Below are 14,677 nucleotides of genomic sequence, written 5' to 3'. Positions count from 1 at the left end.
CATCAAGACGAACATCAACAATTGTGTGACTGTTATTAATACGCCTACAAAACTGCAGCGAGAATTTGCAATTGTAGCAGGTAGTGGTGTAAATATGGTGTTAGTAGCTCTACCAAATAAACGACAGCGGCGTGTGTAGATGTTTGGGGATAAGCTTACAGACAGTGATGTTGTGGGCGGGATCAACACCTTCGTATGCCCGTCCTTCTATTGAAGTCACTACGTTGTTGAGGACCGATTGAAGTGTGGCCCCTAGTTTGGCGGTACAACCTTGTGGTATATGACAGCTCAGGTATACAGTTTCTAGCATTTATAATAGTTTTAAAGGACCTCAGCACAAAGTTCTACATTAAGGCGAATGTGAACTTATTGTATTAGTTATTCATTGTGATATTATATTCTACATGTCAACTTAACTTGTATCTAGTGCAGAAATGTGTTTGTATCAGTATCATATAAAAACAAGTGACGTCATATCACTGTAGTGTTGCATAACTTGGCAGTTTGGATCTTAATGTTTCTTTCTAACTATCCAGCTGAAATTTTGTGAAAGGGCGTCAAGCCTAAATTTCGACATCTTTCAAATCCTGAAGGAACTTGAACATGTTGCGCTTGACTTTTTAGTAACAGTCTATTCACACTGGTAATAACAACAAAAGACCCACGGTTGGTGTTATTGCTGGCCGCTATATAAAGGGGATTATGACACCATCAATGATCGGGTCAATGTTTTTTTTTCCTACCGCAAGTTCAGTTAAACTAGGACGTTTTCGATGGACGATGTTGGCACAGCAATAAGAGCCCGTGACCAAACAATACAAGAAAACCAGCTAGTTCTTAAACCGATTGTTGACGCAGGCCCTGCAGACCTAACGGGTGTTTTTATTCAAACTCTTTCATCACCTGCTTAGTACAATAAGGTTTTGGTTTTTCAATAACTCGCGTGGGCTTGGGTTGGATAACTCACGAAGCACGAGTGTTTGCATTAGGCAGACTTTCATGTATCTTACGGCAGACTTCGGTTAAATTTTGTGCTGTTGGTGTATGTACACATGACTGGTTGCTATAACACAGTGTATAACGTTATATGCTTCAGAAAAAAGTTTTCTAAAATTTATTCTTAAACAAAAACGTAATGACAAGCGTGTTTATAGTAAGCATTTATTTAATTTTTGTGTTGGCATTAAAAAAAGTAACGGTAGGCCTACATGCTTTGCAGTCACCCTGACTAATCCGAAATAGCTCTGTATTAAACTAAAGTAAAGTGCCTTAGCAAACATAGATTTATTATTAACATTTTGAAACGAGTGCTACAAAGAGGTGTGCCAGTTGCTTCGTGCGCAAACAACGTTTTACTCGGATTAATTGGCAAAAACACGGCCGACAAGCAAAATGACGAAGGCTCACTATACGCAATACGAGTTAGCCGCGCCACAGAGTCAACATCGCGGACTAAAGTTATTTGATTTAAGCCACAACAAGAGACGTGTCCATTTCCAACACAGTCGGATTCCAGTGCTTTCTAGTAAACTACAACACGAAGATGTAAACGTGGAAAATAAGCCTAAAGAAGCGATTATTGAATACCGAAGGCTTGACCGCGAAGGGAGTAGGATTCCTGTTTATAAAAGCGAGAAACGACCCAGAAAAGTTTCATTTGAAGACGACGAGATGCCACTGGATCGATTGAAAAACGCAGACGGAAAACGAACTCTAAAACTTCGTGGTTTGGAGCTTTGCTCTTTACCCAAAGCCCTGTTTCAGCAAACTAACATCGAGTCGCTGATGTTAAGTCCAGAACGCAGATCCTGCCTAGACGTAAGTTTATAAAACTGAGTTTAACAGCATGTTATGCCCTTAAAATATGTAGAAATATATTCTCAAAATTGCCTACACCAAATGTATATACAACAAGAATAAGTTTACATGTAGTTTTGAACAAAATATTAATTATCTTGTAAAGTAATTATATAGCCTACAGATGAGTAACTGGACATATATATTTTGTGTATTTTTCTCTGATGTTAATTACCAAAGTATTAACCTATGTTTTGATCAGTACAAGCTGCCTTTTTTGCCGAAAGAAATCGGTAATCTACGCAACCTGCGAACCCTTGTCGTTGACACAAACGAGCTGAGCGAAATACCGGATGAAGTGTCGAATCTCATCTACTTGGAGGCGCTCGCACTTAGTAACAACAGTTTGACAGAACTACCAGAAAACTTTTCTAAACTGGAAAAGCTCGCCAGCCTCCATCTCGCCAATAACAGGTGAAAAGATAAAATGTAAATTTGTATTTCATGTGCAACCTTCGACAAATCTTATTTGCAAATATTGTCATCATTAACACTATAGCATATAAGTTATTAAAACGTACATCAAAGTTGCATTGTTTTCCTTAGATAACTTGTTTGGTTTTAGCATGTACAGTAAGCCGAGGAAAAAAATATTTGCTTGTTAGAGTAAAAAGTTCAACAAATCTAACATAAGTTTACGTAAACCATTGATGATGCTGGAGTGTTTTTTTACTTGTGAACATTTGTGTAGGTTCACAGAAATACCGCAATGCGTCTGCCATCTGAACAGCCTCGGGTTTCTCGACATGAGCGACAATGCAATAGTTCACGTCCCTCCAGAGATCTGCAATTTATCTGGGTCGCTACATACTATGCTGCTCTTTATGAACGAAATTGACCGACTGCCCAACGAAGTATCGCGTCTCACGTCTGTGACCTGCCTTTGGCTCGGTAAAATTTTTAAATACACGTTTTGGTTATGATTCTTGTATTTTTACATTTTCCATGTTCTTTTTACATTTTCCTTCTAGGTGAAAACAAACTTACAGAATTGCCAGAAGACTTTGGTGAACTTTTTCGCTTAGACTGGGGTGTCAACCCATGTTCGTCGAACATAGATCACAACCCGCTTGTAAACCCTCCACTGATAATTTGCCGCCAAGGTCCTGCAGCTATCAGGGAATACTTTTTCAATCAACGGGAAAATACAAAGAAAAATGTTTTGCGACCGGCTGTGGCCAAGAAAAAGCAAACATTGGTATCCGGTTGGTAAAACGGTTTAATGATGCTGTCTTTGAGGGCGTGCAATTTTGCGTTTTCATATTTAGTGAAAGTTGCTTTTACCTATGGCTTAATTTCACATTGATCTTTTCTGCTACGCCAAGTGTTTTTAGCGAATACAATACAAAGCGTGTTCGGTTGGTGGGATTTTTGTACTGATTGGGCTGTTTGCAGATTAAAAAATTTAAAGATTTAAAATTTGGCATTTCTGCACAACTATGAAATATATTTCGTAGATGGGTTTCCCTTTTTCGTAAAACAATAAGTACATGGTCCCGATCATCGAAAAAACTTTGCCACTAGCGCCACCAATTTAAGGCGGGAAAACACCAAGCCAAAATTCACTCGTACGAAAGTCGAAGTTGTGTTTTGTGCGCTCGCGTCTCGACTGGTCGTTGTGACAATAATAATATTGAACGTGCCCAGCTAATTTGTTTACCAACTTGTTGTAATCTTAGATTCGTATTTTGTAATTGTAAGTTGTGTTAAATAACAATAACTTGTGATAAGAGAAATGATGTCGGAAAGTGCAAATGGAGATAAATCTGACGAAAAGAAGGAGACAGTAAGTAGTGTACAATATAAAACAGCTTATTATGATAGCAAAATTCCAAATTGGATGCTAATATTTTTGTAAGGACGAACGGTATAATAAGTTTTGGAATTTGAACAGTATGCATTTTATCTGTCTTTTTTGTGCGTTTGACAATAAATTAACGAATATGAGAACTCAGGCAAGCAATATTATCTAAAAAAACACAAAATATTATGCTAAAATACACATGACTTATAAGCAAATTTAAAAATTAAGGTGGCAATTCAAGAAAAAATGGAAACAGAAGAACGGGAAGAAGTGGCTTCCAAACAACAGGTAAATGAAAACAAAAATAGTTCTGCTGAAAAAGACAATGGAACCATGAAAGTGACTGAAAACAAAGAAAATAGTAACGGTGACGAAAAGAAAAATGTTGAAGAGGGAAAAGAGACAGTACTTAATGACGAAGATGGTGCTGATGAAAGTGAAGAAGAATTACCGCGTAAGTCAAAAATTGCATTGAAAGTCATTATTTGCCAGTCTGCAGAATGTGGCAGATGCATACGCAATTTTTTTTGAAAAACAAAATTTTGTGCACGCCAATTTTTGGGGTTTGCACGTGCATTTTTCTACCAGCAGGGACAAAGCAAGTAAAAGAGGTCAAAACAGGCCAATTAACCGTACATTTAATTGGCCTGTTTTGACCTCTTTTACTTGCTTTGTCCATGCTGAAATTGGTCTTGCATGCAAACTTAAGGGTTGTACAGTGTACACACATGCACAGGAACTTCCATGTTCTGCAGACTGGCCTATTTGCAAGCTGAAATGTAAATTTTAAAAACAAATTCAACATTTGCTGCTTTCTAAAATATAAATCCAGTTTAAAAACCTTATCGCAATTTTGCTACACAATTCATACTGTATATATATGCTGCTGAACAAAGTACTAATTTCAGTGGGGCAATATAATTTAAAGTAGACCCTTTTTTATCAAAAACTGATACTTCTGATTTTGTTTTCAGAATTTTTACAACAAAGTTACCACAAAATTAAGTGCCAAACTGTGTTTGTTGCAGCTGGATTACTTGAGCAACCAGTTGAAATTTTAAAAGACAAAAGAGAAAGGAAAAAAGTGGCAAGGTTTACTTATGACGATAGTCCTGCTCCATCAGCAGAAAAAAAGAAAATTGAAATAAAGGAAGGGTATGTGATACTTTAGCTATTTGGTATTGTTTGTGTAAGAGCTTTCTGCTGAGCTTAAAGTCACCATCTAGAAGGGTACAACCCACAGGTGACACAAAAATGGTACATGGTAATAATGGTACATAAATGGATCTAGTATATTTACATAAAAAGTATATATAACACAAGAAATACAGGTTAAAATGTCACTGCACACAGTGAGGCTGATTGTGTCATTTTTTATGCAGGCATTCACCTGGGTAAGTTTGGATCCGTTATAAAAATGTAAACACGCTTCTGTCCTGGCATTGTTTGTTCTGCTACAGTTTTAATTTAAACTAGTTTACATAACATAATGTCATCATTTATTTCAAAAAAAAGAAAAAATATTTAAACATTAAGATTATTTAAACAAGTGCTTTCGGAAATTTTGAACTCTTTAAAGAGTTGTGGATTACTATCGACAAAAAGCCCTAATATTTGTCTATTAACAGTCTTTTTTTGGTCATAATACACTCCATGATTTTTTGTTTTTTGTACATAGAAAGGGAATTAAACTGGGTGACCACCCAAGGGTGGAATTTAATCTGAATCGAAACAAAGGGGAGGACTTGAGGATTATTCACAAGCTTTTCTTTGGAGTTTTTGGTGATGTAAGTAAAACTAATGTTGTAGATCAATGTGGTTTGTAATTTTATTTTTGTCATACATTATTTGATTGTTGTTTTATGGTGTCTGACTATGACATTTTTTCCTGCCAAAAATTGAGATACAGAGAAAAATGTAAATCTGTGGCTTATGTTTTTGTTACTACAGTTGTCAATATTTTTAGACCCATCATTGCAAGAAAAATATCAGAAACTTTTCTGGTTTTACATTTGAGAAAGATTCCCCAGAATATGAAAAGAAAGAGGACTATATTGGAAGGTAAATGTACAAAAATTAATCTCATTTTACAATTTTGTTGCAAACCAGAATATGTAAAGTTACCTTTTTTATTATGGGTCCCCCCCTTTTCCATATATTTTTTCTTTCTAACGCGAATTTGTTCCCACGTTTTGGTCAAGAAAGAATGGTTCAAACTTTTTCAAATTTACACACATTATAGGTATTGGTCTAAAGATGGTCCATGTGAATTTTGACCCCGTTTAAACCCCTCGGTTCACCCTCTGCCCCCCAAAACGTGAATTTTTTAAAAGGGCTATACTTGCTAAAGTACTTCATATAGAAGTTATATGCTGTGTTGTTTGGTGCAATATAAAGTATTTTAAAGAATTTTGTACCTTAAAAAAAGATTTACCCATTTTTACCCCTTAAACCCCAAAATATTCATTTCTGTCCAATGCTGGTTTGTTAAATGCATTTGGTCAAGAAAGAGTGCTTTAAGTTTATTCAAATTTGCTCAGATGTTAGTTATTGTTCCGAATTTGATCCTCCTGAAGTTTGACCCCAAACAACCCAGCGGTTCACCCACAGACCCCAAAACGAAAAAAATTAAAAACGGATGTACTGACCCAAGTACATAATCTAAGGGTTTCATGCTTTGTTGGTTGGTGCAATGTAAGCTATTCTAAAGAATTTTGTAACTTTTTATTGAATTCACCCATTTTTACCCCTTAAACCCTAAAATAATAAGTTTTAGGCCAGAAATACAAGCCCTAATGTGCTGAAATGTTAAACAATTGTTTGCAGTAGGTTCGTTTAGTATTTGCCTTAATCAGCCAAATAATTACTTTTACAGCCCATAATATGTATACACTGTCAGTCAGATAGAAGTCTCAACTCTCAAGGTAGTAATTCACTTGTTTACGATTAGGGCGGGTGAATGCAGCGGGAGTGCTCAGAACTTGCTTTTTTACGATTAAGGCGGGGGGATGCAGCGGGAGTGCTCAGCATGACCTCCGGACAGACGTTTTACTGGACATTCGAGTTGGTGATTAGAAATCAGCTGTTATTGCGCAGCTATGCTATGTCGTTTTATTAAGTTATCAAGCATATTTTCAGTTTTGGAAAATTGTGTTTAAAAACTGACCTTGACTGACAATATCAAGGTCAAAGCATGAGATTAAATTGAAAGTATTTTTCCTGTTCTTATTTACTGTTTTTTTGTAATTATATGACAATTATGATGCAAAAAGAACAAAACCTTTAAAGTTGGGTTAAGGCTAAAGTTTGTTAAGTCTTTCCTTAAGAATCTTAATATAACCAGGATGTTTGTTTACCATAAATCCGCACAAACACGCGTGTGGGGACCCATTCGTTTTTGCTTGCAAAAACAATCATATGTGTAGATCAAATGATGTGTATAGTAATTGGTAAATATCTAACAGAGATTGTGCCCTATTTTTACTGTTACCAAATCGCATATGCATATGTGTGGGGACCTATTAGATTATGCTTTCAGAAACAATTGTGTTATAAAGTGCCAGGAAGAAAATCGGGACCCAATGAAATGTAGGTGCCAAATATATATCCATTATAAATATAGTAAATGGTATATGTGGTACATCGTTAAATATGATGTAGTATATATAAACTGGCAACATATAGGAAAACCACTATTCTAGTAGTGATGGGACAGGTACCCGGTACTCGGTAGTCGGTATCGAACGATTTCAGTGGTATCGATACTCGTACTCGGTATCGAAATATTTTGTCTCAGTTTTCGATACCAACGTGCGAGTAACGAAGGCCGATTTACACTATAAGAACACTGGAAACTTTGTGCCAATATATGCTTCGGACAGTACAAATTTGGGAAAAAGTTCCGCCAGGTTACGTATTTTTTTGCTATCTTATGGAGATTACTTTTTTCTGCATGTGTGTGTGCACGCCTGTACGCCGGCCATGGCAGATAAATTAGCAGGTGATATACAACTAAGTACAACACTGTACTTAAGTACTCGGTAATCGTACTCGGTACTCGGTATCGAAGGTATATACATGTGGTACTCGGTGTCGGTACTCGCTTCAAAACCTGGTATCGTCCCATCACTATATTCTAGTTTTGTTTTAGATTTACTTTGGACAACTTGAAATGGGCAATGACTGTGTGCGATGTTGAAAACAAAAAAGGCAAAAAAGATGATTTGATTGACAATCTATTGGAATGGTGTCTGTGTCCGAAACCCTCTGGAAAGGTATCATGCACTATTGGACTTTGCAGTGATCCTGGCTATTTGTTTTACCCCAAAATACAATCTAGTTGTTTCAGCAATGCTTTTACTATTGTACATTCTTGGAGAACCAAGACTAGAAGACCTTTTTATTCAGTAATGCCTAAATAAACGTTGTGAGAGATTGTTCTTAGGTAGCAAATAATGCAATGTACACTTCACCAAACCTTGAACCAGGAAATGAGATTTGCGCACGATTTTTGTTCATGGAAATTTTAGCACAATTCAAGAATTCACTCCAAACCATGTCTTTTAGTTTAAAATACATTTACAAGTTATATGGCTATAATTGTGTTGTGTGTACAAACAGCATAAAATTTCAGACAGTCACCCACATTACCAAATTTGACAAATACATTTGTGTGCTAGTCTCTTCCAAAGAAACGAAAGCGTGGTGAGAAAAAGAAGACAAAAACTCCAAGAAAACCGAGAAAATCAAAAGATGCAACTCCGGTAAATTACCTAAATTTGTATGACATGTATTATAGTTTAAAAAAATGTTGTTTGTAGTCCAGGAATATATTATTTTTTTATTTTGCTTCTAGAATGACACAAACACTACCCTTTCCTCTGATGATTTAAGTTCAGATTCTGACTCGGAAGTAGAAGTAAGTTGTTTAAGTATCACAGCTAATACAATTTTTTGTATCAATGTGTAGCTCTTTGGACGGCTCTGGTTAAAATAAATGTTCCAAGCTTTGATTTGTGATTATGATATTTTAAACAATTTTTAGTGATATGATGTGCCACATTTTGGTATTTAGGATTGATTTAGTTTAGTTTTGATTTGCCATTTCAAGATTGCCTGTTTTAGGAAAAAATGACAAGCCCAAAACCTGCCAAGGCTGCAAAAACTCAAAAGAGCCCTGCAAGTTCTACAAAGAAGAAAACACCACAGAATCGAAAGTCCTCTGGATCTCCAAAGAAAATTGCAAAGATTAAGATTGGTAAGAAGTTTGGCATGAATGACCTTAAAAAACCTGTAAACACGAATACTAATGCTAAAATTTGTGTTGGAAAAAATACATAGGTTAGAACCTACACAACCTGTATTTCTCAATCCAGCTGGGGCCTCAAATGTTAACCTTATCTATATAATTGTCTCTTAACAAAGCCTTGTTTTATACACTGTCCCTTGAAAACACGAGAAATGTGTTTACAGTAGGTAATATTTGTTTAGTAGTTAACTTATGTGGAAGCACTATAAGAGTGCACCAATGATTAAAAATGTCATTTTTACACTAGAAAATGCAAAGAAAGATAGCGTATCTTCTGATGACTCAGATGATGAACCTCTACTAAAGAAATCTGCACCCACTGTATGGTTTTGTAACTTTGTGGTATTATTGATGCCAAAACAACAGATAGATTAGGCATTTTTATTGTTTAATCAATTAATCGTAATCAATAACCCTAGGCTAGTTTACTGTGGTTTAAAGTAGGATTTATTGTTTGCATTTTTTTAACCAAACCCAAGAAGATTTCTAAGAATTGCTTTTTTACTTCCCAAAGAATGCCCAAATAAGGAAGTCTGTGGAGAAAATTCTAAAAGGAGCAAATTTGGAGGAAATTACAATGAAAGCAGTTTGCATAAAAGTTTACGAGTTGTATCCTGATTTTGATCTGTCCAGTCGAAAACCGTTTATTAAGGAAACAGTTAAAAAGGTAGATCATTTTACTTTAAAAATTTGCCACGTAAACTAAAATGCCCTATTTTCTGTGCAGATTATATCCTGAGATGTCCCAAAACACTCTTCATAAGGCGATGGGTTTTTCCTGCAATGTGACAAAGGAAAACTGTGTTTTTTATGCTTTACATGTTGCGTCATGGTTTTATTGAAAATCCTTCGGGACTGCTTTAATGTAAAAGCAAGAAGATTTGCACAGGCAACCGTAAAAGCCTAAAAATGATTTAAACAGGCAATGTTAACTAGGCACCAACACGGTTGGCTGCACAAAACTTGTCGCATCCAGATAAATGTGTGCTTGCAATTTGCCAGGATTTTACGTGCGCGCCATAGTTTGTATGGTTTTAAAAAGTTTTATTTTTCTAACTGCCCCCCCCCCCCCCCCCCCCAATGCTTTTGGTCCAGATATGTATAGGTGTACATGAATTGGTAAGTATTTTTGTAGCGCTGTACTGCATAAAATCAAAACTTATGGGTTTGTTTGTAATTTCATTCACTCACCCCAAAGATTATGGATCAAAATAACAAAAGACAATGAAAGAAAGTGCAATCCTTCATACAAAACTCCCTGGAAGTTTTCAAAAATCAAGTATGTCTGATGCAGTCAAAATTAAAATGAATTTTCATCACTGATTCTTGTTTGTTAGTTTAGCGCTGCGTTTTGTACATTTTAAATCGATTTCCCAATACATGACTTTTATACAAAGTAACTTCACAAAAAATATTTCCTACAGACTGTAGTAGATTTGAATTTCAGAACCAAAGTTAAAAATTCTGGGATCTGTTTTTTTACTGCTTAATCCCAGGATTTTTTGGATTGAGATGCTGGTCTGAGTAGTGTACTTTTTTATGGTTGCAAGCAATTCTTTTTTCTTGATTGTGCCCGAACGCATGAGTTATTCAATGTAATGTTTCTCACCCGATGGTTTCACAACTCATTACAGAAACCCCTTTAGAACTATATATACATGCCACAAAAAACGTCATGGCCCAGTGAGTTTTATGAGAGCCAATTTTTCAGCATACCTTGGCACAGGGCTCTTTAAACGGGGTTCCGTACTAACCGTACAGGGGCTCCGTGATCATTAAGGTTTGCTCAGGGGTTTTCGCAGCGGTTTGTTGTACAAATATGAATCATAACAATATCATTGTTGCGAACTACAATGCTCGCCCGTACAATCTAGTAGTTAACCTTGGTTGCACCATTGATCAATTGTGACTTAATACACTGGCAAAAATGCGAGATAAATGTTAAAACGACGGTTACAAGTAACATGGCAATGCGTTTCAACTTTTATTTTGTGCTTGGAGTGTGTTAAGTAAAAATGCATGTTTTTTTCTTTGGTGTATCCTATTACATGGGTTAAAATAATTATGGGTCCCCTTCCCTGAAGGGGACACATATTGTTTTTGTCTATATTTTTTTTTTCTTTCTAACGCAGATTTGTTCCCACGTTTTAGTCAACAAAGAATGGTTCAATCTTTTTCAAATTTACACACATTGTAGATATTGGTCTAAAGATGGTCCATGTGAATTTTGACCCCGTTTGATCCCTCGGTTCACCCACAGCCCCCCAAAACGTGAAATTTTTTGCGCGGATTTGTTCCCACGTTTTGGTCAAGAAAGAATGGTTCAAACTTTTTCAAATTGACACACATAATAGGTATTGGTCTAAAGATGGTCCATGTGAATGTTGACCTCGTTTGATCCCTCGGTTCACCCACAGCACCCCAAAACGTGAAATTTTTAGCGCGGCTATTGTTCCCACGTTTTGGTCAAGAAAGAATGGTTCAATCTTTTTCAAATTTACACACATTGTAGATATTGGTCTAAAGATGGTCCATGTGAATTTTGACCCCGTTTGATCCCTCGGTTCACCCACAGCCCCCCAAAACGTGAAATTTTTTGCGCGGATTTGTTCCCACGTTTTGGTCAAGAAAGAATGGTTCAAACTTTTTCAAATTGACACACATAATAGGTATTGGTCTAAAGATGGTCCATGTGAATGTTGACCTCGTTTGATCCCTCGGTTCACCCACAGCACCCCAAAACGTGAAATTTTTAGCGCGGCTATTGTTCCCACGTTTTGGTCAAGAAAGAATGGTTCAAACTTTTTCAATTTTACACACATTACAGATATTGGTCTAAAGATGGTCCATGTGAATTTTGACCCCGTATGACCCAGAGATTCACCCACAGGCCCCCGAAACGTAAATGTGTCTAACGCTCGTTTGGTCAAGAAAGACACTGTAGGCAGAAGTACCAAGAGAGTAACTCACTGGTTTACGATAGCGGGAGGGCTCAGCTTGACGTCGGACAGACGTTTTACGAGACATCGTTTCAGTGATTAGAAATCAGCTGTTTTGCACAGCAATGCTATGTCGTTTTATTAAGTTATCACTCACATTTTTAGTTTTGGCGAAGGTTTTACACCTATGACGTGATTTAAGCCTAATAACCGTGCTTCGGTTTTGTATATGTCAAGAAAAACTTTGTTAATAAAAGATGAAAAAATTAACTTGACTTTTTTGCCAAATAAATGTTTTTTTAAATGCTCGCTGTCAGGTTGGCCGCCGCATGATCACGGGTTACTTAAGGTCAACTAGTCGGTATTACAAACACAGCTCAGAACTTTCTTTATAACGTAGCGTTTTTTTAACAATCAATTTAGGAGTCAATACTCAAGGCATGTATAAATTAGGCTTAACAGTATTGTTGAACACGAATGACGGCGTGCTATTGAAAACGGTGTCAAAAGGTCAAACAGTCGTTTGGCGTGTGCACCCTGAGAGGTTACTACAGGTCAATGGTACTCATTTTGCGAAACAAAGTTAAATGAAAAACAATTTGTTATGTATACACTTGTAGCAAATTGCTTTTTAATTTAAAGTGTCTGTAACACAACTGTTACAGCTTTCTAAAAAAAATTGCCCGACCTTGGAGGACTATATCTGGGTTAAAGCAAGAGATTAGATTTAAGTCTTTGTTACGTTTTATTAATGTTTTTGTAATTACATGACAATAATAGTGCAAAAAGAATACGAACATTTTTTTTTATTGTTGGGTTAATGCTTTCTAAAAATTTGTCCTTGAGAATGTAAAAATCACCGCAACATTTGTTTACCGTAAATCCGCACAAACATGCGTGTGGGGACCCATTAGTTTTTGTTTACAAAAACAATCATATGTGTAGATCAAATGATGTGTATAGTAAATTGGTAAATATCGTATAGAATATATAAAATGGAAGTATATCAGAAAGCCACTCTTCTAGTTTTATGAGGGTTCCGCAAAGTTTGACGAAACATCTTGAGGGTTCCATGCCACTAGAAAGGTCGAAGAGCACTGCCTTGGCAATATAAACCGTAAAACTAATTTTGAACTGAGGAGTGCCCTCTAGCATTATATGTTTTTTGCAAACCTTTTTTATTTGTTGATTGACACATTACAAAAACTACTGAACAATGGTGGTTCAGATGGGAACGTCTGCAATACACAAGGTCAAGATGCTTTTACTAACATTATGAAAGAGCTTGGTTGGTTTATTATCGAATACAAAGCTCTTTATTTTGCATTTGCAAATCTTCAAAAGTTTCTTCGGTGTTATATTTTGGGAAGCACGAGCCTTGCACACTTTATAAATAAAGTAGTTTAATATCATTTGGTATACTTTGGACTTGAGATCCATGCATTATTGCAAGCGGAAACGTTACTACTTAAAAACTCAGTTCAGACATGAAACAAAGTGTTCCACTAGATGGGTGTCTGCAACTTCCTTTTATTTAAAATCTTTTATTATTCATCGAATTATAGAAGTGTTATACTTATTACGACCTTTATCCTACTCAAACAATCAGATCCGATAACACTCTCTAACAAACACTGATAGCAGTCCAATAAACGTACGACAAGCGACAACACAACGTGCAAAATCTCTATTCCAAAATAAAACATAGAAATAGTATTATTTCAGACTATGACTTACTCAGAAAAAATAAAAGACGATCAACCCAAAGAGATTATAAACCACTCTTTGATCAACCTTTTATTTTCGAAACAGAAATATTGATTTCGCCCATTTAAAGGCGAACCCGTTTCCGTTTCTTCTCAATGTAAACGTTTTATCTTCGGGATAAATAGACATAACCTACTGAGGCACTTGTTTACTTTGCCTGGTGGCAAAACCAGGTCTATTTTTCACATGTCATTGAACAATCATTAGACACAATTATAAGCTACGTAACAACTTTTGACTTGATTTAGTTGTTTGAATTCAGTTCCACTACAGGTTTATTGAGGTAGACCGTTACGTTCATTCGTTTAATTCAGGGATGTTAACAATTGTCACTGTGGGACCAAATGCAATTACAGTGATTAGAACGCGGGCCGCACCTTTATATAACACAGTGGTTCCCAAACTTTTTAATATTTTTTTCTAAACGGTCCCCTTGCCATTATTTCGAGGGCTCGCGGTCCTTAACCCTAAATGTGTATTTCATAAAAATAAAAGTTGATTGCAGGATTTTAGCCAGTTGTGCAAAATTGCGCATAATAATCGGTAGAGCTACTAACACGATACGTTTCTCCTGATCCAAAAGTGCTTAATTTTCGATAGGTGGCGTAAAGAGCTGAATTATTTATTTAGCGGCTATAAATGGGTTGGGTTGGGAAATATTTACATAAAACTTTTACACTAGTAACTAATTTTTTTGGGTTAGTTTTATTGAATTTTAAGTGCTAATACCTTACCCCAACCCTAATAGCCCTAATTTTTTGAGATATACCGTTTTAAATGAAAAAAGTGCTCTTTACGCCACCTATCGAAAATTAAGCACTTTTGGATGAGGAGAAACGTATCGTGTTAGTAGCTCTACCATAATAATCATCCAAAGAAAGCATGTGACATCACAAACAGGACAAAATCATTACGATTGTACGCGAACAATTGCATTTATTCACTGGCCAACACAATTTTTGGTGTCTTTGGTGTTAAAACTGATGTTGACTAATTTTGCGG

The 14,677-nt window shown here is 36.1% G+C and overlaps 2 protein-coding genes across 3 annotated transcripts; both read left to right on the top strand.

Annotated features, from left to right (window-relative positions):
• The first annotated feature begins 429 nt into the window (after window positions 1-429).
• On the top strand, window positions 430-3,211 carry LOC145230670 (uncharacterized). The gene is made up of 4 exons (XM_080096164.1): window positions 430-1,818; window positions 2,060-2,271; window positions 2,549-2,748; window positions 2,829-3,211. Exons 1-4 carry the CDS (start codon window positions 1,393-1,395, stop codon window positions 3,068-3,070), a joined length of 1,080 nt encoding a protein of 359 aa, XP_079952290.1. The 5' UTR covers window positions 430-1,392; the 3' UTR covers window positions 3,071-3,211.
• A 299-nt stretch (window positions 3,212-3,510) lies between these two features.
• On the top strand, window positions 3,511-10,369 carry LOC145230669 (uncharacterized). Of its 2 annotated transcripts, XM_080096162.1 has the most exons (13): window positions 3,511-3,643; window positions 3,890-4,115; window positions 4,690-4,816; window positions 5,340-5,448; window positions 5,628-5,722; window positions 6,662-6,724; window positions 7,812-7,935; window positions 8,341-8,424; window positions 8,517-8,579; window positions 8,786-8,918; window positions 9,217-9,290; window positions 9,484-9,636; window positions 9,697-10,369. In XM_080096162.1, the coding sequence occupies exons 1-13, from the start codon at window positions 3,593-3,595 to the stop codon at window positions 9,706-9,708; spliced, it is 1,314 nt and encodes a 437-aa protein (XP_079952288.1). In that variant the 5' UTR covers window positions 3,511-3,592; the 3' UTR covers window positions 9,709-10,369. The 2 variants fall into 2 exon arrangements, with proteins under 2 accessions (XP_079952288.1, XP_079952289.1); XM_080096163.1 differs by lacking the exon at window positions 6,662-6,724 and having other exon boundaries at window positions 3,512-3,643.
• The last annotated feature ends 4,308 nt before the right edge of the window (window positions 10,370-14,677 follow it).

Source organism: Phallusia mammillata, chromosome 5 (genome assembly GCF_965637545.1).
Source record: "Phallusia mammillata chromosome 5, kaPhaMamm4.hap1.1, whole genome shotgun sequence".
Lineage (NCBI taxonomy): Eukaryota > Metazoa > Chordata > Ascidiacea > Phlebobranchia > Ascidiidae > Phallusia > Phallusia mammillata.
Note: the sequence above shows the minus strand (reverse complement) of the source record. Positions and strands in the feature narration are given on the sequence as shown.